Source organism: Myxocyprinus asiaticus, chromosome 47 (assembly GCF_019703515.2).
Source record: "Myxocyprinus asiaticus isolate MX2 ecotype Aquarium Trade chromosome 47, UBuf_Myxa_2, whole genome shotgun sequence".
In the NCBI taxonomy this organism is placed as follows: domain Eukaryota; kingdom Metazoa; phylum Chordata; class Actinopteri; order Cypriniformes; family Catostomidae; genus Myxocyprinus; species Myxocyprinus asiaticus.
Window position 1 is genome coordinate 593602 of NC_059390.1, and position 23899 is coordinate 617500.

At 39.5% G+C, this 23899-nt stretch overlaps 1 protein-coding gene across 1 annotated transcript in view; it reads right to left on the bottom strand.

The window, feature by feature from the left end:
- Positions 1 to 23899, bottom strand: part of LOC127436440 (synapsin-3-like) — a 116059-nt gene that overhangs the window by 60732 nt on the left and 31428 nt on the right. The window contains exons 4-6 of the mRNA XM_051690585.1: positions 12891 to 12982; positions 2433 to 2589; positions 1008 to 1097 (exon numbers count right to left, since the gene is read on the bottom strand). Coding sequence (XP_051546545.1) covers positions 1008 to 1097; positions 2433 to 2589; positions 12891 to 12982 — 339 coding nt within the window. The remainder of the gene's footprint in view (positions 1 to 1007; positions 1098 to 2432; positions 2590 to 12890; positions 12983 to 23899) is intronic.

Genomic DNA, 23899 nt, shown 5'->3' on the forward strand with positions numbered 1-23899 from the left:
GGAGCTGAGGTGATGTCACGTTCAAAACGCTGGATTTAAAAGAGCGGTGGTGAACCGCAAGTCGGACGGCTCTTCTCCACTGTAAGTGCTACATTTACCAACATAATTGTTCCTTGTGCTTAAAAACCAGAGCAGGGGCCTGGGTAGCTCAGTGGTAAAAGATGCTGGCTACCACCCCTAGAGTTCGCTAGCTCGCTAGTTCGAATCCCAGGGCGTGCTGAGTGACTCCAGTCAGGTCTCCTAAGCAACCAAATTGGCCCGGTTGCTAGGGAGGGTAGAGTCACATGGGGTAACCTCCTCGTGATTCGTTCTCGGTGGGGCACATGATGAGTTGAGCGTGGTTGCCATGGTGTGAAGCCTCCACACGCGCTATGTCTCCGTGGCAACGTGCTCAACAAGCCATGTGATAAGATGCGTGGGTTGACGGTCTCAGACGTGGTGGCAACTGGGATTCGTCCACCGCCACCCGGATTGAGGCGAATCACTACGTGACCACGAGGACTTAAAAGCACATTGGGAATTGGGCATTCCAAATTGGGAGAAAAAGGGAAAAAAAAACACAAAAAAAATGAAAACAAAACCAGAGCAGATAGTTTTCGCGGTTGTTGTTCTTACGTCATATATGAGGGTCACGATTCAATACCCATGTCCCAGGATGGTGTCCGAAATCTATTCATACTACTCGCATGCATACTTAAAAGAACGTACTGTCTTCCTGGCAGATAAGTGCATCCTTTATCAAATACAGGTCATGCTGTGACAGTACGCAGTTTCGGAGAGTGTTTTGTCAGTGAATATTTTATTAATAAAACAGTTACCGTGGCTACAATTTCTCCTGAAGTGACGATTTTGTTCTTTTGAACACATGGCATGGAAATGCGGCTTTATCCACACATTGTTTGTGCGATATTATGGTTTTTCGCATAAATTAAATGGGCAACTTGGATGGAACCATAGCTAGTCTCATTCCTCTCTTCCGAATAACATGAGTGAAAGCTCAGACTTACCATCTGTGAGTGGTCTGGGAAGAAGGTTTGCTCGTTGAGAGGGAATTTCTCAGGACCGAGAGTCTGATAGAGTTTGATCATGTGAGAGAACTGCAGGATAAAAACAACAAATGAAATAAACACTGATGTCATTAGGAACACAGTCTTTAAAAGTCATCTTGATATCAAAACGGACTCGATTTTGATCTTATTGTGAACGTTTGTAAAATGTTAGACTTTATAATCTTTCATCAAAATGTAATCACTTGCTCCGCCTCTGAAACATCTTTGCTTTTCAGCTGATGTCATCAAATCCTCTTATTTTCACTCAGAAATAAGTCACATTATGGAAGTAAAATGGGTTGTGAATACCGTTTCATGTTGACTTTAACTTCAGACACACACACACACACACACACACACACACACACACACACTGGTTGCATGTCCTCCCTCATTAGGGCTATATGTTTTGTCTACATCAGGAGCTGTTGTTTTGTCTGATTGTGTATGTATGTGTGGTCTGATCTCTCCTCACAGGTGTCTGTTCACTGTCATTAAAGCAAATCAAATGAAGCCTGAGTGGCTGGAGTCATTCACATGGTCCCTGGGATATCTGTAGTTCTCATCACCTGACTAAATTAATTCATTTGATATCATAAACTCATGTTAAATAAATATGCATTTTATAAATCACCATACTTTCGTTTGTACAGATGCATATGGGTGTTTCTTTATCTTCAGGAACCTTCATGTCTCGGAGGTTGATTTTGATCAAAATGCAGCAGATTTGAACTCTTTTCTTTTTGGCATAAGAAGGTCTCGTTAAATCTGAATTGGAATCTTTTCACCAGGCCTTCATCGTTTATTTTTGGTACTTTTCAAATGTCTTTTATGTCTAGTTCTGACTGTTTTAGCCTTCAGACCCAGACTTTCAATATTAAACTATGAAAATCCACTATAAAAATATAAATTATGACATGTTTAAAACTCTAATCATCCAAACAGAGTGAAATAAACAGAAACCATTTCAATATGTATAGTGTGAAAATGATTTCTATCAGTTTTCCACAGTTGTGGCGTCATTTCCAGCAAAGAATTCTATTAAACACAATACAGAATTTGAGATGTGCTGGAAATGAATGTTCATGAATTTAATGACATAAATCTCCTGTGATGCATGAACACACACTGTTTAGACAAATTAAATAAACTAGAGAGTGTGAAAATTTTAACAAAACTTTACTTTCTAGAAATCCAAAGTGCTAAAAGTGCCTGAAGTTGAAGAAACACCCATTAAAGGGATAGTTCTCCCAGTTTTGGTCATTGAGACTTTGATGTCTCTGCAGTTCTCTCTCATGGTTCTGCGTGTGCTTTACTGCTATATGTGTGAAATTATAAACAGAAAAACAAATCAAGTAGGAGAGAAGTGTGAAGTTGACGCACCACCCAGGGTTTGCTGCAGAAATTGTAAATGGAGAAGAGCGAGTTAACGCTGGGAACGCCGCCATAATGCAGACCAATCACCAGATTCCTGAAGTCTTCTCCCGGGGACATGCTGTAGGCGTGCTGCCGAATCAGGACAAAATCTGGCTTGAAAGATCTGGAGATTTTAAGACATAAAAAAACAAAAACAAAACTCAATTTCTCAAGAGTAATTCACATGATAAATAATTTAGTACTTTTACAGTTATAATTGATCAGTTCATAATCAGGTTAAAAACTAAATTGTTTTAATCGCAAACTAATAAAAAAAAGCACATTTTTATTATTATTATTTGATCAAAATATTGGACTTTAAGTGTTAATGCAGCCTACTAGACCTGCTGCTGTCTAGAGTGTCATTAATGTTAACTACACAATAACAAGAAAACATGAAAAACACTCACTGCTCTTTGTTGGATAACTTTAGTAGCTTTAAAAGAAGTATTCATGTATTATAATCATACAGTGCAGCCAAGTTAAGTTGTGTTTTGTTACATTTCATACATTTTTTTCAATTTCTGAATGTTTACTTGAATACTTGATACTGCTGTGAAAATTCCAAGCACTGTTTTCTTCATTTGTATCTGTGCTTTGTTGTTTTTATTTGTTTTATTGCTAGTCATTTGTTTCTTTGTACTTACTATATTATAGGGAAAGGCATTGAGTAATTTTGTAGTCGAGTACTCTAACCCACAAAAAAGAGTAATCGATTACTCGTAAATTAAAATGTGTGTTTAAATTTTTTTTGTGCATTTATATTTTGTTGTATTTACAGATGTTACCAAGAATGATGCCAAAATTAGCTAACTTTTGGGAAAAACAATTAAATGAACAATATGCATTAATTCAGGTTTCATTACATTTCGTTACAATTCTCAATGCATTATAGACTCAACTGTAAATGCAAGATTTGGTAAAAGATTCAAAGGGAAAGTACAGTATACTGTATTTAAAAAAATCAATTTTCAATTTTCACGTATCTTTAATAGTTGATTAGTTGGAGATAAACGAGTTCTCAATTAGTTGATTACTGAACAAGTACTTGATTCAAAGGGAAAGTACAGTATATTTCTGCATTGCCTACAACAGGCAAATGTGCAAAGGAAAATCAGTTTGCAATTTTCGCGTAATATCTTTAATAGTCGATTAGTTGGAGATGAATGAGTACTCGATTAGTTGATTACTGAACAAGTACTCGATTCAAAAGGGAAAGAACAGTATATTTCTGCATTGCCTACAGCAGGCAAATCCGCAAAGGAAAATCAATTTTCGAGTAGTACCTTTAATAGTCGATTAGTTGGAGATAAACAAGTACTCAATTAGTCTATTATTGAAAAAGTACTTGATTCAAAGGGAAAGTACAGTATATTTCTGCATTGCCTACAGCAGGCAAATGTGCAAAGGAAAATCAATTTGCGATTTTCGAGTAATATCTTTAATAGTCGATTAGTTGGAGATGAATGAGTACTCGATTAGTTGATTATTGAACAAGTACTCGATTCAAAGGGAAAGTACAGTATATTTCAGCATTGCCTACAGCAGGCAAATCCACAAAGGAAAATCAATTTTAGATTTTTGAGTAGTACCTTTAATAGTTCGATTAGTTGGAGATAAACGAGTTCTCAATTAGTTGATTACTGAACAAGTACTTGATTCAAAGGGAAAGTACAGTATATTTCTGCACTGCCTACAGCAGGCAAATGTGCTAAGGAAAATCAATTTGCGATTTTCGAGTAATATCTTTAATAGTCAATTAGTTGGAGATGAATGAGTACTCAATTAGTTGATTACTGAACAAGTACTTGATTCAAAGGGAAAGTACAGTATATTTCTGCACTGCCTACAGCAGGCAAATGTGCAAAGGAAAATCAATTTGCGATTTTCGAGTAATATCTTTAATAGTCGATTAGTTGGAGATGAACGAGTACTCAATTAGTCGATTACTTGTGCACATCTCTACTTTATTACAGACTGTCTTATATAATTACTTGCGAACTTGAAACAATGTTAACTCAAATTAGTTAGCATTTTGTTGTGGTATCGAAATTGCTATTGAGAATCATCAAATTTCTTTCATATGTAAGCAAAATGGACATTATAACTGAATATACCCAAATTAATTGGATACCAATTAAATCGAATCAAAATCTGCAGCAATACCTAACCCTATTTATAATTACTGATATTATTATTGGAGCATAAAATGTATTCCATAAACACTGCAAATCAAAAAGAGTCTATATGTTGAGCCTTTCATTGTAAATAGAAAACAGTAGCATGTGTGTGTTGAGGAAAACAGAGGAATGTGCAGCATATGGCCACAGTAGCGTTTAGACGAGACTTGCATAAACACAGCAGCTGTGCAATCATATCTGTCACTGCATTAACACATGCTGACCATATAACCACAAACACTCCATTATTAAAGAGCTGAGGAAGAGGAGGATGAAGAACTAGGGCTGATTATCTTTCTGGACAATCTAGCTAATTAACGCAGTCTAATCGTGCTCATTACACACAGTTCTGGGATCAGGTGATGAGCAATTTTGGAGTTTAACATCTGGGTTCGATTATGATAAACACACAACTCTCGCCACACTGAATCTGATTTTTCCAAAACACGGAGGGCTTCCAGTGTCCCGTTCTTTAAACATTTAAGTGTCTGCAGTCAAACATGAAGAACTGCTCCCCACCTGAAACACACTTTCATAGTTTGTAAATCCCCCCCAACTGAAGTCATCTGGTCGCAAATCATGCACATAATAACTATTAATAGCGCCATTTATTAAAGTAGTGTAAGATGTCACACTAAGTGAGGCATGTGTAAATATAATCACAACATGTGACACACACATGAAACCAAGAGTAGCATGACTGTGTGAGGCCCAGACAGGAAGTATGTCTTATAGTGTAGTTTACACAAGCAAAAATACCATATATCTGTGCATTAGATGTTTTATCGCACTAAAGTTTATTAACACAGCCTTTCAAATCACAGACGGGACATGAGGACATTTATTTGATCTGTGGTGGAACACTGAATTCCAGCTGATATAAGAGGCTTTTACAGAGTCCACACTCAAATATAAAGGGTCAGACTTTGACAGAGATGCACAGCCATATTTCAGAAGTGTGCAGATGTAGACTGCCCAAATGCAACGCAACTTCCACTTGTCAGTGTGCACGGGTTAATATCTGTCCACTGGGTGCTAAATCATGCTTAAAATGCACCGGATTGATACAATGAGTGCCTTTGACACACATTTCCACAAATCGATCAAGAGCGCTCAGGCGAGACACATCAGCGTTTACACCTGCTCGTAATATTCGTCTCTTTGGACAACTTGTGTTCACTTTTCGAGGGGAGGGTCTCTGATTTCACATACACCAATCTGTTCCTCAGAACAACTGCATAATAATTAAGCACAAAAAAGGGAAAGATGAAAAAAAAATGTAAAAAAATCGGCTGACTGTTTCTCACAATTTTACAGGCAAACTGCCGTCAATCTCGTCAACGAAATTACTGATGAAAATGTTTGTTGAAACGTAAGGCTTAATAGACGATAAAGACATCATAAAAATGTAAACATACTGTTGATGAGAAATAATGTAACGAAGGCTGCTGGCAATGACGATGACGTGAAGATGAAGAGAACCCAAGTGCAGTTTATTTACAAAAGTGAAACCAAAATCCTAATTATAAACATGAAACATGAACTTGACTTGACATAAACATAACATGGCTTGACTTGGCTAGAACACAACACATCCACATACATTCATATTCAATACTTGACAAGGGACAATGGAAAACATGAGGGCTTAAATACAAGACATGGGAGAACATAAACCAATGAACAAACAGAACTGGCGGGGTCGAAGGGCCGAAAGCTCCCCCCGCCTGCTCAGGAGAACTAAGGGTGGGTATAAGGGTGGGAACCATCTCCAGGTCCAACTGCTCAGGTGTGGCTGTGACGTGGCATGGAGCAAAAGATGGCGCTAGCTCAGCGACCATGACGTGGAACTCTGGCTCGGTGGTGGCTATGTCGTGGAACATCAAAAAAGAAATGGACTCATTCAGTCCAAATCTAAAACAGTCTTTGAGGGCAACCTCATTAAAGTCCACCTGGCAGGCTAGACCGCAGAAGTCCTCAACATAATCCTCCAGGGGACGATTCCCCTGACGTAGGCGCAGAATTAAACCTGCTGGGTTCATGGTTGGTCAAGTATTCTGTAACGAAGGCTGCTGGCAATGACGATGACGTGAAGATGAAGAGAACCCAAGTGCAGTTTATTTACAAAAGTGAAACCAAAACCCTAATTATAAACATGAAACATGAACTTGACTAGACATAAACATAACATGGCTTGACTTGGCTAGAACAAAACACATCCACATACATTCACATTCAATACTTGACAAGAGACAATGGAAAACATGAGGGCTTAAATACAAGACATGGGAGAACATAAACCAATGAACAAACAGAACTGATAACAAGCTAATTAAATAATCAACCAATAAAAACATGACACATGAACATGGAGGGAAAACATGAAATCACATGACATGAAACAGGAACTAAACTTTTCAAAATAAAAGACATGAATCAACAAAATACACATGACAAATAAATTATACTGCAAGATATTTACAATGCACATGTATTTATTTTTTGAGAAAGAAAAATCTAGAAAGAATTGATTGAAATAATCTAGTCATAATATGTTGTGTATTTCGCAGCTGAATACCTGAACAGTGAACCTTACTAATGGGTTTATTACCTCACTCAAACACATCCAATACATGTGACATTAATCACTATATCAACATTATAAATGTCATAATACACCTGACATCTGCACAGACAATGAACAGCTGAACTTTAAGTGACGTGCTAGTCAGAATGTGTAACTTGCGTTGTGAACTGTACCATGTTGTCAGATTGTTTACCTGTGATTAAATAACTTAATCTGGATCGAAACAACAAGCTTTTGGAGTATCACTACACTGTACAAATGAGTGACTATAACAAATTCTGTTTTAGCCATTAAGGTGATCGCTCTTCAGTAATCACAGAGGCAGCTGCTGTCTCTTTACTGTGGTTTACCATGTTTCACTGTGGTAATCGTGAGGTCAGTGGCTCTGGAGAAACACAGGGCAGAAATAGAAGCGCTGGGATGTGGCTACACCATCAGAAAGACCAACAGATGGGGAATATGATGATGGATCTGAAGTGATTGCACTTGTATGCAATGTGTGATATACAGTATGTGTAGCATTAAGGTTCACAGAGGTCTTCTTCATGCACTGCCATCTCAGACTGATCTCACAGTGTTGTAGTACTCGAGTCCGAGTCCAAGACCATATTTTCACGGTCTTGGTCTTGTCATGGACTCGTGAGCATTTGGAATCGGTCTTGACTTAGACTCAAACAAGTGTGGACTCAGACTTATCCCAGAGTCAAGTCAAGTCCCTTTAAAAAATATATATACCGTAAAAGATTTGACTTCTCTGACTGACAATATCAGCAATTATAACGTGTCACGAATTTCAGTCAGCTGCATCGAATCAGAACTAGTGATGCCCAATTCACAAATCTACCTACAATCATTTGAAACAAGACTAGTTTTTTGAGAGGTAACTTGGAGAAACTTCCATTGGTGCTGTGTCATGTTAATAAGGGGCCATTCACACCAAATGCGCTGATGCATTGTTGCGTCCATCCATGCTATTTTTCAGTTGCTTTTCTTTGTAAATGTGCTAAACGGACGTCTTTGATCATTGCACCACATATCACTGTGTTTTCGCTGTCTTGTGCAGGAGTGCCACAATTTTCAAAGTTCTTTTGTCAAGTTAAAAAGAACATCAACTGTTAAAAATGTGTCTTGAGACACCTGTGTTCTGTTCTTCTCTATTCATTGCACTGCGTTGGACTGAACGGCCTCCAAATCTTTTAGAAATGTTTTAGCCATTAGTTACAGAATGCTACACATACGGAAGAAAATGTAAAAATACTTCTCTCAGTGTCATCAGAACTGAATGGTTTGGTGTTGTTTTTGCAAAAAACTTTGGAGGTATGCTTGGGGTCATTGTCCATTTGGAAGACCCATTTGTGACCCGAGCTTTAACTTCCTGTCTGATGTCTTGAAATGTTGCTTCAATATATCCACATAATTTTCCTTCCTCATGATGCCATCTATTTTGTGAAGTGCACCAGTCCCTCCTGCAGCAAAGCACCCCCACAACATGATGCTGCCACCCCCATGCTTCACGGTTGGGATGGTGTTCTTCGGCTTGCAAGCCTCACCCTTTTTCCTCCAATCATAACGATGGTCATTATGGCCAAACAGTTCCATATTTGTTTCATCAGATCAGAGGACATTTCTCCAAAAAATAAGATCTTTGTCCCCATGTGCACTTGCAAACTGTAGTCTGGCTTTTTTATGGCAGTTTTGGAGCAGTGGCTTCTTCCTTGCTGAGCAGCCTTTCAGGTTATGCCGATATAGGACTCGTTTTACTGTGGATATAGATACTTGTCTACCTGTTTCCTCCAGCATCTTCACAAGGTCCTTTGCTGTTGTTCTGGGATTGATTTGCACTTTTCGCACCAAACTACGTTCATCTCTAGGAGACAGAATGCGTCTCCTTCCTGAGCGGTATGATGGCTGTGTGGTCCCATGGTGTTTATACTTGCGTACTATTGTTTGTACAGATGAACGTGGTACCTTCAGACGTTTGGAAATTGCTCCCAAGGATGAACCAGACTTGTGGAGGTCCACAATTGGGGCAGTGATGGCTCAGCAGTTAAGGCTCTGGGTTACTGATCAGAAGGTCGGGGGTTCAAGCCCCAGCACCACCAAGATGCCACTTGAGCAAGGCCCTTGACCCTAACTGCTCCAGGGGCGCCATATCATGGCTGACCCTGCACTCTGACCCCAGCTTAGCTGGGATATGTGAAAAAAAGAATTTCACTGTATATGTGCAAAATGTATAATGTGTGATAAATAAATATAATTATTAATTATTTAATTTTTTTTCTGAGGTCTTGGCTGATTTCTTTTGATTTTCCCATGATGTCAAGCAAAGAGGCACTGAGTTTGAAGGTAGGCCTTAAAACACATCCACAGATACACCTCCAATTCAGTACACCTCCTATCAGAAGCTAATTGGCTAATTGTCTAAAGGCTTGACATCATTTTCTGGAATTTTCCAAGCTGCTTAAAGGCACAGTTAACTTAGTGTATGTAAACTTCTGACCCACTGGAATTGTGATATAGTCAATTAAAAGTGAAACAATCTGTCTGTAAACAATTGTTGGAAAAATTATATATATATTATATATATATGTAAAATATATGAGTTAAAAAAACAAAAGTGTAAACGTAAAATTGACCAAAAATAAAGTTGACCAAAAAGAGAGACATATTGTAAGTATTTAGAAATATTTTGATATTTAAAACGTTATTTGTCATGTCATTCTGAATTGTTGAAGCCTTAAGGAAATCACATATCCCTATTTTATTATTTGATTTATATTTTTCAAGTTAAATATGTAAAAATGACTTCTTAAGGTGTATGAAGCAACATGCACCTAAGGAAATATGACAATTTATTTTACAATTAATCGTGAAAGCCCTAAAACAGAAAATTAATCGCAATTATTTGTTTGACAATCAATCGTCAGCCTAATTTCATAATCGTGACAGCACTAGTTATAGTACAGAAATACTATATTTTGTATAGCAAGTAAATGTTTACTTGACTTAGACACTTTGCCACTTTAATTTGAGTTTTTCACTGACATGTCGGCATTGTTATACAATTGTTTACTTTCCCTAGGATGTAGCATTTTTTTTTCTTTTTTTTTCTCGACTGGTAATATTGTTTGACCCAGGGGCGTCGCTAGACTTCAGTGTCATCCGCAGCTCGTGACATGTGGTGCTAATGCATCGTGGGTGACCCGAGTTCCAGTCCCGGCTCGTGAGGTCCTTTCCCACTCATTTCCTTTCCCTATCCCATTAAAAAGCCAAAAGGTCATAAAAAATAACTTTATTTTTTATAAATGCATCTCGAAACACCAGCGTTGGGTTTCGTGACTGTTATGAAACATGATTCCAGGTTGTTTTTAACAAAGCAAAGTTTTGTGGGGGCCTGGGTAGCTCAGCGAGTCGTGAGTTTGAATCCAGGGTGAGCTGAGTGACTCCAGCCAGGTCTCCTAAGCAACCAAATTGGCCCGGTTGCTAGGCAGGGTAGAGTCACATGGGGTAACTTCCTCGTGGTCGTGATTAGTGGTTCTCGCTCTCAATGGTGCGTGTGGTAAGTTGTGCGTGGATCGTGGAGAGTAGCATGAGCCTCCACATGCTGTGAGTCTCCGCGATGTCATGCACAACGAGTCACGTGATAAGATGCACGGATTGACGGTCTCAGAAGCGGAGGCAACTGAGACTTGTCCTCCACCACCCGGATTGAGGTGAGTAACCGCGCCACCACGAGGACCTACTAAGTAGTGGGAATTGGGCATTCCAAATTGGGAGAAAAGGGGATTAAAAAATACCAAAAACAAAGCAAAGTTACAACGCCTGATAAATGGTAAGACAGTGTTTTTTCTCTGGTGTGCAGATTAAGTTCAATGTCATTTGTTTTTAACACATTTAAAAATCAAGGCACCCCAAGGAGGCTGTTTAACCGCCGCAGTTTAACTCCACGCACATGACATGGAAATGTGAACCAGCACAGGCAGTCATTTTTGTTTGACTTTAATGTGAGATTTTATCATTTTAAGACAAATGTATTGTGCTATTTAGGCTTATAGCTCACTGTGCTGCTATTTTGAGTTACGTCTGAGGAAACTCCATTGCAATAAACATTATTTTTTCCCACCAACTCCCGACTAAACCCAAATAACCGAACAATATTAAATAACGTCAGCGCCTCTGATACAGAAAAGCTGCACCCCTGTGAGAGAAAACAGAAAGCTCCCACAGGAGGCGTTCATAACGATTCGTCTGATGAACTTGAGCACAAACAGCAGGTAAAAGTCAAAGTGCGAACTGTCAATGAATGCAAGTTGGGCTCACTGTTCGGAATTAATTTACATTTGAAGCCAGAATTGAAGCCTGCCTTATTGCTTTTGTACCCTGATGTAATTAACATTAAGCCGTACTTTTTTTTGTTTTCTCATCACAAAAAAATAAAAGGCATTCGGGGCTATTAACAAAAGATCCGGGGCTTCAGCTTTATCAGCCAGGGTCTAGCTACGCCACTGGTTTAACCAACATAAGCTTAAATAAATAATAAATGAGGTATATTTGATACTCGACCTACTCTGGTCTCAGCCTGGACTTGGACTTGGATGAGCTGGTTTCGATTACTACACTGCTGATCTCACAGTGAAATTGTAAACAGTAGGTTGACTTTTCTTTAGCTGAAATCGTTCTGTGCTTACCGAAATGAGAAATACAAGGCGGGTAGTGTTGTTGGGCGTATGTGCACGTGTGAGCTCCATTTTTTGGGTGTTATGTAAACAAAGGGGGCGGCAAATGCGAGTTATGAAGTGAGTAGTTTTCAGCTGTACAGGCAGTAATCCAGTGAAGAGGAATGCATGTTTTATAAACTGTACCCCCCAAACCTAAAAGCATCCGAATCACGCTCGTCACTGATTTTGCGAATGCAATTACTTCTGGTTTCAACGTGGTTTTTGAACCCAGGTCTCCAACACTGCACCGGGGAAGGTAAACACTGAGGAGCCGATGCAAAATATCTGATGGGAGATGCATATTGTGGCTGATCCTAGGGTACCGGAACACTTGGTAACAATATACCAACCTCCCGTGCGATCATGTTGGCCGTTTACACATCAGATTGGTCGTCAACTCTTTGCACTTTTGGCTTGTGCAGAAATACAAACAGAAATGTCAAAAAAATCAAATAAAATATTGACGGATGAGGTAGAACTTTAGAAGTGGAAAATTCGATTCAGATCAAAAAGTTTGGGCTCTGGTGCTTAACATAAACAACTTTCATCCTCCTGTGCAGAAATGTGATGGAAAAATGTCACTATCAGGTATTATCGTATTAGGTAAAATACTGTTAAATAAAACTGGAACCAAACAAATGTAGTGTAGACTGACCGAGCAAAGATGAGACTGAAACTTCCACAACATGGAATACATTTGTTTATTAAATTAACCAATCGTCAGCTCTATAAAAGCCCAATGCAATGATGTCATCTTAACAACTGTCCTATGACAGAATATAGCTCATGCAGTGCTGGTCTGTGACATCATGTTAAATTAATTGTTTTCCCTTCCATATAGGCCTATATAAAACTAACGTGAAATACTAGCTTTAGTTATGGGCCAATTATGACAGTGGGATGTGTTGTTGTTCATTACTCAGGGTTTGCAATGTCTTACCTAACGACTTTAGTTCCTCCTTTGTACACCTGCATGTCCACCATACAGCCAGAATTCACGTATGACGCCAGATTGATCTCAGAAAACTCAGCCTGAAAACACACACACACACACACACACACACACACACACACACACACACACACACACACACACACACACACACACACAAAACTTAGTATATTTCCCTAGAGATAAAAAACTAAAACAAAGACATTATTTTTGGAGTTCTCTAATGAAAAACACTCAAACCAGCTTAAACCAGCCTAAGATAAAAAATGTAAATAAAAGCTTGACCCGAAAACCAGCTCAGGCTGGATTAAGATGGTTTTACTCAGTATTATTAGGTACGAGTACATACACTCCTGTCAAGTTTGTTTATCAAGTGCATAACATTACATCACGCAGCAGTAAATGCAGGCAATGAAATGCATTATCGGCAAACTCCAGAGAAGAATCACAAATCAGATTAAGAAAACACTTAAGAAAAGCTACAATGTAAAATATAATGTAACTATGTTTCTAAGTCTGTTTGATAGAGCTGGATCCTTGTGCTTTTTATTACTTAAAAATAAAACCTTATAGCAGCATGCACCGTCTCTTGTGTTTTTGTGCTGTTTGTGTGTGGCTCTTCACTCCTGTACAGTGTTTGTGTGCATGTAGAACAGTGAATATAGATCTGGGAATGTGCAGCTCATTCCAGAAGCTCTTCAGATAAGATGAGCACAAATTGAGTTAGTCCCGTCTGCAGCTGCAGTGCCATGTGATCGATGTTACCCAGCAACCCTAATGACTTCATTAAACTCATGAAACACACTGAAGGTGAGAGACAGATGTCTGCGAGACACGGAAGAGACGACACTGAGCCACAGGAACAGAAATGACTATGGGCTCTATTTTCCTAAGTTCGCAAAGAGCAGTGCTACGTGCAATGACCGTTCGCTACGTCTTGTTCCCGAGACCGCTAATTCTAAGTGCAATTTTCATGTGGTCGGGGGTTGGGGTGTTTGCGCTATCTGTGTGTGTGTTGTGTGGCAATGAAGTGACACAAAGCACAATTTGCTATTTTCCTGAGATATCGCTCATTGCACTAAGATGTTTCAGAAGCACGTCTGTTTTCAGCACAAAGTCTAAACTCAGTTCCTGCATTTGCAGTTTGGAGATTCCACCAGCAGGTGGTGATAAAGTTCATGTTCAAACTCTGAAAATAAATAAATGAGGCATAATTGTTATCTAAGCAATATAGGAGTTGTATGATCAACAGTATGCTATCAGTTCTGATATTGAGTTCTAAAACAGCCAAATAAAACATGAGAAATCATTTAATTATATATGCATGTCATTAATGGGTGTTCTATGTATCCTCCGTTCTCAAAGACTCTTTTTGCCACAATGACAGCATGATGCACAGCACAAATCTGATTAATACCTGCCTATCATATGTATTTATTTGCTTTCACAGTTTCAGTTTCTGAAATGACTTTCAGGCTTGATAAATCACTTTGCGGGTGCAATCTGATTCATTTGCATAGACAAAGCTCTTTATTAAGCGCATTTGGAGGCACGCCTCTAAACTGCATATTTATTTCGGGGAAATGCGCCAAAATGGCCAAGGCGTGCTATTTTGCGCATCTGAAAGACACAATCTTTAAAAGACCACGTTAGTAGATCAGCTCATATTTTTTTGTCGTATATTACAGTTTGCACATGTTTTTATACATGCAAACTTTTAAAGGTGCTGCAAGAGATTTTAGCATTCTGAAGCATTCACGTGACTGAGCCGTTGAATTAGCCACGCCCACTCATTCCAAAACCCCGCCCTCCAAAGATAATTTTGAGACCAAAACCGAGCAAAAGAGCAGCATTCTTTGCTTCTGTGGCTGTCAAATTCAACAGTGGCACAATAGCGCCCTCAACTGACAAACATTATGAATCATTGCCTCAATGATCCGCTTCATAGACAACACTATGAGAACGAGCAAAATGACTGACAGGTGAAAAGCGTCAATGCTTGTGCACATTTTTGTTTGCTGGTTACAAAGTCTACCGCTGTCAGAGACCAGTGAGATATCTCAGGACAATTATTTCATTAATATCTTTAAGGGAATAGGAAAACTTTTTGCAAACTTTTCCATAAAAAAAATAAAAAATAATTGCTTACAGCACCTTTAATAAATCAGGGCCTATGATCGCATCAACGCTCAAAAACATTCACTAACACCTGTTCAGAAAGAGGAGCGTTGACGCTGTAATCTCATTTAGAGCACAGCAGGTCTCTGATATCACTGAAGGACGTGATCTTGGCTCGGTTCTGTTTCCCGAGCTCTTCACAGAAACGCAACATCTGTACATTCGGCTGCGTTTGCTTTGCCATGAGAGCGTTTTAAATGACAGACAACCCTCATAACACACACGAATACTCTCTCATTCCTTAACTAATACACACTTCCCTTAAACGAGACAAACACTGGCTCTTTCTCCAGTAAAGACCTCTGGAATGTCAAACAGCAGTGATTCTCGGAGGACACGCACAGAAGTCACTCCTACTGGCTGGCTGAAATGGAGGCAGGCCCATCCGTCAACTCTATTGGCCGAGGGCGGAGCTGCACTTCGGCGGGGAGAGAGGGCAACAGATCTGTGCCAGCTTCGAGCTGCCATGGTTACAGTCCGGGTAACATATTCAGACTTGTTTTGGACCCACTCCTGTCCTGGGAAAGGAACACAGGGAAAAGTCCAAGGGACAAACGGCCGATCTTTGTTTACTTCACCCGTAAACCTTCATTTTTGTCTGTACTGATGAAACTGAAGGGCAAATTTAAAGCTTGAGGAAGCATGTTGGCACTAATGCCAAACTGAGTTGCCATAAAGGGACTTTGGTTGTGATCTTTCAGATCCAATGCACCAGAATATTACAAATACTTTCCGTGGATTAAAAGGTACAAAATTGGGCTTGAATCTAGGAATGTGCCACGGTGCTTGACTAATCAACTGGTCATCCAACAACTGACTAGTCGATTCGTGAGGTCGAGTACTAACATTAATATTTTTTATTCTTGGTGATTTTAATGGGAGACACAATTTTAAAATTAATTGAGAGATGCAACTTCTCGGAGAGTGATTTCAGCTTGCTGTGCTTCACAGTGAATAACTGCCAGCACAGTAAAACCTTCTGCAAGAAGTTTCTTTAATGCTTTAAAGTTTAGTCCATTTCTGCAGCGCTGCTGTTTCAGCCATTAAAGCGCTGCATCAACAATACATTACAAGACGATCACTGTCGGGTATTAAATCCTCTGCTGTGAATAATGTTCCTGTATTTGTGAGGAGCTTTTAGAGAAATTAAAGTGTTTTACTGATTCTGTCTGACACTGCTTGGATAAATATTTGCAGTAAGATGTTACAGTTATTTAGCCTATATTTTAGTTAAATATCTGTTAGTGGGGCGCGTGGTGTGAGTTGTGCGTGGATGCCGTGGAGAATAGCGTGAAGCCTCCACACGCAGCTACGTCTCCACGGTAACACGCTCAACAAGCCACATGATAAGATGCGCAGATTGATGGTCTCAGACGCGGAGACAACTGAGATTCGTCCTCAGCCACCCGGATTGAGGCGGGTCACTACACCACCACGAGGACTTAAGAGTGCATTGGGAATTGAGCATTCCAAATTGGGGAGAAAATGGGAGAAAATCCACAAAAAAACCCCAATTATGTAGGTCTACAGCTGCACAATTGTACGGGGTCTTCATTGCCGTATGGTGTGCTTCATAATGCGCCACACATTCTCAACTGGAGATGGTCAGAACTGCAGGCACGCCAATCTAGCACCCGCATTCTCTGCTTACACAGCCATGCACTTGTAATCTGGGCAGTATGTGGTTTGAAGTTGTCCTGCTGGAAAAGACGGTGCTGAATGGCAGTATATGCTGCTCCAAAATTTGTACATATCTGTCTGCATTAATGGTGCCCACACAGATGTGCGAGTTACACAAGCCATGGGCACTGACACACCCCTGGCCCATACAGACACTGGCTTTTGGACCTGACGCTGATAACAGTTTGGATGGTCCTTTTCCTCTTTGGCCCAGAAAACGTAACGGCTGTGTTTTTCAAAAACTATTTGAAATGTGGACTCTTCAGACCAAAAAACACAGTTCCACTGTTCTACTTTCCATCTAAGATGAGACCGAGCCCAGAGACGTCGGCAGCACTTCCGGACAGTGTTGATGTATGGCTTCTCCTTTACATAGTAAAGTCTTAACTTGCATCTGTGGATGCAGCGGCGAGTGGTGTTGACTAACAAAGGTTTACTAAAGTAATCCCAAGCCCATGTTCATGATATCCATTACAGATTAATGATGTTTTTTAAGACAGTGACGTCTGAGGGATCAGAGATCACGTGCATTCAGAAGTGGTTTGCGTCTTGCCCTTTACACACCGAGATTTGACCAGATTCCTTGAAACTTTTAACTATATTGTGCACTGTAGAGGGTGAAATGCCCAAAATCCTTCCAATTTGTCTTTGGGGAACATTGTTTTCAAAGTGCTGGATTATTTGCTGAAGCATCTGTTGGCAAATTGACAAGTCTTGAATGATCCTTGCTCTTGAAGGACTAGGCTGTTTTTGGAGGATCCTTATATACTATGACACGACTGCCTCACCTGTTGTACATCTCCTGTTTCACATCACCTTGTTATTTCAACTCTATATAATAACAAATTGCTATTAGTCTTAAATTGCCCGTTTCAACTTTTTTGGAGCATGTTGCAATCATCTGATTTGAAATTACCCCCCCCCCCCACCCTATTAGAAAGCAATTTTTCAGCTTTATATACATACAATAATGTTGTATATTGGCCTATACAATAGCTAAGTAAATAAGTTTTATCAGGTATTTTCCTCTAGTGTTATATTATCAAAATTCATCATATTTCAGGCATTGGAGCAATTCACCAATGATGATTAGTCAGACAGACTCATTCACTAATGCATCACTGGTGCGTGACTAACAGCTGTAAATATTACAATAACGTGAAACCATATTTTGCATTATTTTTATTAAAAATGCATGTTTGCCCTTATGACAACGGGACTATTTAGCTGTTTACGTGGCCTATATTTGTGATAAACTCGCGTCACATGACTCAGTGTCCGTCTCTATGTGAAACTGGACTTGTCTCACATGAAGACGCGTCAACTCGATATCATGTTGAACTTGTAATAATGGACATGTCGTGATTTAGTTCCACATATTTTTTCGGATTTTCTACATACTGTATGTGCTGCACATGAGTTCTGAGAAAATCCTTTATGTATCCTACATGTTCTACATGTCATTTGTTTTGCTCACTACATTTACATCGTCAGCGAGCATTAAAGTATCAGTCTTGCAATACAAATTTAACCACATATTATGCTGCAGTTCTTAAAAAAAAGTTACCGGCCAAATAGCTCATGCAACTGGTAATTAATTAGTGAATTTATCATCATTCTCCGTGCCTCCCCTGACAGTGCGTTCTTATTTGCTGTGAATCACGACTCGTATACAAATATGACAAATCACAAACACACCATGACACACACACACACACTCACTAATTTACATGCAAACCACATTAAACACAACATACACACACATGCTCAGACGGCTGTTGCTTCCCAAGTTTGCGCTCATGTCACAAAGCCCATCTGGAATGCTGGCAGGTATTTTTGGAGCTGAAGCTAATGGGTGTCATTAGGGTGAAGAACGCAAGGTGCCTTTCACCCGATCACATGACCAGAGCTGGTTAAACACAGCACACACACACACACACACACACACACACTGCTGTGATTATACACTCAGGACAAAATAATATCTCTGTTATACTGTATTTCACAACTTGTAAGTAAATGCACGGCACAAAGACATCACCTCATAATCATTTCATTCACCCCAAAATAAAAATTCTGTCATTATTTACTCACCCTCATGTAGTTTCAAACATGCAAATTCTTATATTTTCCATGAAACACAAAATGAGAATTGTTTTTTTCTCCCAATTTGGAATGGCCAATTCCCAATGCGCTCTAAGTCCTCGTGGTGGCGTAGTGACTCGCCTCAATCCGGGTGGTGGAGGACGAATCTCAGTTGCCTCCGCGTCTGAGACCGTCAATCCGCGCATCTTATCACGTGGCTTGTTGAGCGCATTACCGTGGAGACGTAGTGCGTGTGGAGGCTTCACGCTATTCTCCGTGGCATCCACGCACAACTCACCACGTGCCCCAGCGAGAGCGAGAACCACATTATAGCGACCATGAGGAGGTTACCCCATGTGACTCTATGCTCCATAGCAACCGGGCCAATTTGGCTGACCCCCAAAATGAGAATTTTTAGAAATTGTCTGTTCCTCACAAGAAACTATCATCTGACTTCAGACTACTTTTAGTTGTTTTTTTAGTTGAACTTTATTTGAGTGAACTATTCTTTTAAAAGTTCAATGAACAATGAAAATGAATCATGCTTCTATTTCTGAAAACTGTTAAAATCCCAAGTATAAGCTGTTTTTAGCTCAGTCTTCCCTGCTAAACCCTTCACTAATAATGTTCCAGCTTTTGTACACGTCCTGTCGCTGTATGTTTACAGGCAGAGAAAGAGGTAAAGTTAGAGCTGCAAATAAACTCAACGCTGGACTATTATTGACTCTTTTCCTGTGTTTTGTAACAAGGAAAAAATAGCTGCAGGTTCATTCAAAGAAACGAGCAGGAAATGGTTGTTTTCTTCCACACAAACACATTTCTCTGGTAAAGGCCCTGTGGGAACACCATAAGCAATGTCAGTTTACTGTGGTACATGTCATTCAGCACAGGAGTTTGATTTTAGTACACTAGCGTCCCTGAAGCAGTTTGGGGTTTGGTCGCCTAAAAGCAAAATATGGAGAAGCAGCAGAGACAGAGGAACACTAACATACTGCTAACTGCATACTGTGCACTATATACTGCCTACTATTTAAAAATAGTATGTGAAACAGTATGTATTATAAACAATACACATTTGCTACATTGTTGCAGTGTTAATCTCGTCAACGAAATCACTTATGAAAATGACTGTTGACGAAAGGTTTTTTGATTTTGCCAACGATAGCAAATACGTGATTGATCATTTAATTTAATTTTAATTACAATACTGTTAATGAAAATATGACTAGCTAATATAATAATGCAAAATATCAACAGTGCGCAAAGAGCTGAAGAAACACCTACTCTAGTTTTTAGAAGAAATATCTAGAAAGAATGAATGTAAATAATCCAATAATTAAGATAATAAATGTATATACATTGTTCTATTTGAATATCTGGTTAAACTTTGGTCTGTTACATTTTTGTCATTTTGCACACTAAATATTGTTTTCGTTCGCAAAAACAGACTAAAATTAATCGATTTGACATGAACAAATATTTCCTAAATTTGAAGGCCATTTTAGTCAAAAGACTGAAACGATGACTAAAACAAACAAAACCAAAAAACACTGCATTGTTGTCACATGATCACGTCAATTCGGCAAGTGGAGACTGGTAATGATTTTGGAACACTGCAAAAACAGAGGCAAAAATGTTCATGAGTATTTTTGTCTCGTTTTCCAGCAAAAATGTACACAGAATTGCATAAGATATTAAGTCTTGCTGGGGGTCTGGGTATCTCAGCGAGTATTGATGCTGACTATCACCCCTGGAATCGTGAGTCGTGAGTGACTCCAGCCAGGTCTCCTAAGCAACCAAATTGGCCCGGTTGCTAGGGAGGGTAGAGTCACATGTGGTAACCTCCTCGTGGTCGCGATTAGTGGTTCTCGCTCTCAGTGGGGCGTGTGGTGAGTTGTGCATGGATACCGTCAATCCGCGCATCTCATCACGTTGCTTGGTGAGCGCGTTACCATGGAGACATAGTGCGTGTGGAGGCTTCACACTATTCTCCGCGGTAACGCACTCAACAAGTCACGTGATAAGATGCACGGATTGACGGTCTCAGACGTGGAGGCAACTGAGATTCGTCCTCCGCCACCCGGATTGAGGCGAGTCACTATGCCACCACAAGGATTTAGAGCGCATTGGAAATTGGGCATTCCAAACTGGGGAGAAAAGGGGAAAAAAACAAAATCTTGCTTTCAGAGAAATCTAACAGGATCTGGTGCAGTTTATGCTTATAACAATAAAACAAACTATTTGCAAGTGGGGTAAGAAAAAGAAACTTTATTCAAAGGGAAAACGAGTTTATTTTTCTTACCCGGTTGGCAAATACTGTATTTTTTTTCTTGTTATAAGCTAATTTTGTTCAATTTCTCTGAAAACAAGACTTAATATCTTATGCAATTCTGCTTCTGAAGTAAAATGATTTTTGAAAAAACTGAAAATGAAAAACTCGACTTTTTCCGACTGGATATTTTGCATTTGAAAATATGTGTAAAAAAGTAGTATGATAGTATGCTACTACAAACGAGAGAGAACCACATGACAACAATCAACCATTGCAAAACGAGACAAAAATAAAAGATATGCATAACTGTAATGCGTGAAATAACTTATAAGTTATCATAGGTATCATCCTGCCATATTAAGCCAAAATAACTTCTATGTATACAGTATATATGATTAAGTTTTCCTTTGCTTGCTAACGATAACGTGGGAAAAACCTGAAGTGATACATAAACAGTCATTTTTGCTTTTTGGTTTGGTGTCGCTGTGAACATCTCTGTGCTGTCTTATATTTCTACACAAGATTTCAAACAGCTTCTGAAAACCAATGGACATGAAGATGAAGACCAGTTAAAAGTGCAATTTGTTTAGCTTGTTTAGCCTAACCCTAACTTTAAGTGTGTCTTCCGCACAGAAGCAAACAGACCACAGCAGAGCTCTGGTGAACTGGTGTTTCTCCTCACATCATGACCAGAAAACATCAGGATGCTCAATGAGAACAAATGTGATGCCAAACACAGACCTCACACTGAGCTGAACTGAGCTGTTCCACCAAACACCTGAAACCGAACGGTTTTCATCCCAGTGCACATGAACAAGAGCTGGCCAGAGTGGAACAGAACAAACATCGCCCACGGACGACTCTACACCATCAACAAGACATCAACAATCAAATGTGTGTGTGACATGCAGTGTGGACAAGGTTTGGGTCAGCTATTTGGACTTCAAAGCGAGAGACTTGGACACTATGAAGCACACAGTGTTTGTTGTGTGAGTTGGCTTGATCCTGAAGGGTCTGTGAAGTGTCATTGAGAGCTACAGATAAACCTCAGAGCTGGAGAATGAACATTATCTGGAGATAAACGTTCAAATGAGTAAAGGCAAAACAACAGCAGGTCAAGTGAGGTGAGACTACAGCTCGTGGAGATAAACACAGAGACCATTTGCACAACGGCAAACAACAGGAGACTTGGGCTACGTTTGGAACAACAAACCTCCATACTACTCACACTATTTCTAAAGTGCATACTATTTCTAAAGAGATAATAGCTGGACACCAATCACTGAATTAACATGCATAATGAAGTCATGTGACAGCAATGTAGCATACTACTGTTGCAAACCTTGCATTGTGCATACTGTTTACATACTTTTTCGAAATGTCGAGTGTACAGCGTATACATTATGTAGCATGCAGTAAGCCACAGATGTTCATACACATACTACAGTATACTGTCTCTCTCTTTCTCCAACAGTCTGACTGTGATTTGTGTGGTCCCTACTGAGGGCACGTCTAAGCACCAGATGGCACCTTATAAGGCATCATATCTGAGAGAGGGTGACGTGTGTGATTGTGAACCTTTCAAAAGAAACCTCACTATATTGATTTAAGCTTAAAACAAGGAAAACACAATTTGCCAGTGGGGTAAGCAAAACTTAATTCAAGATGCATTCTCTGAAAACAATTCTTAATACAGCCTCAGGCGGCAATCATCGGGGTCCAAGCACATATTATTCACAGTAAAGTCATATTTGATTTTTGATGGGATTAAAATGAAAGTGTGAGGGACAGACTTAAAGTCTCTTCAGTGGGTTGTACTGTTGTTTCAAGTGTTTTCAATCATTCTGTAGACAAACTCCACAAAGCACAAGTTGTGACTATTAGATGTGATCTAAGACATTTATATGGCTTCATTCAGCGCATGCAGTTGAGGAGACTGTGAGCCTATACTTCAGCCTCATTTCCATTTCCATCAAAAATCAAATATACAGCTACTGTGAGAATTAGGTCTATGGCCCATACAGGTCATCACATTGTAGAGTTTTGGACTATTGGAGTGCATCTCACAAATTAGGTGAATATACATAATTAGTTAGTACATAATGTTTTCAGATTTGTTCTGATTCACAATGAATGGCTGTGGCTGATTGATGTTGTTATTTATGCACATATGAACACATTTCACATCGTAGAGCAAAGTAAAATCTTTGAAGGGTTTTAGGCTTTCAACAATTTCTTATATTGTGCCTCCCTCTAGTGGACAACATTGATACTACATCCTGCATCTGTCATTTACTGTTAAATTAACTAATCATTTTGATGTGTTGCTGACAACAGACAAATATGAAATGTCTTCAGACTGTCCTGGTGTGTATGACTAAAATAACCAAATTTAACATAGATCCTGTGGATGCCATGTACACATTTGTTTGTGTGTCAAATTTCAACTGCCTTGATCACAGTTGGAAAAACAAGATTAAGTTATAGCACCTCCTAGCATCACAAATGTATGAAATTTTGCATGTGACCTCAGAATGTTCTGTTGTCCATGTGTTGTAAGTTTTGTTGTGTTATTTTTAATTTTTTCCTCTCCAATTTGGAATGCCCAATTCCCAATGTCCTCATGGTGGCATAGTGACTCACCTCTATCCGGGTGGCGGAGGACGAATCTCAGCTGCCTCCGTGTCTAAGACCGTCAATCCGCGCATCTTATCACGTGGCTTGTTGAGCGTGTTACTGCGGAGACATAGCGCATGTGGAGACTTCACGCTATTCTCCGCGG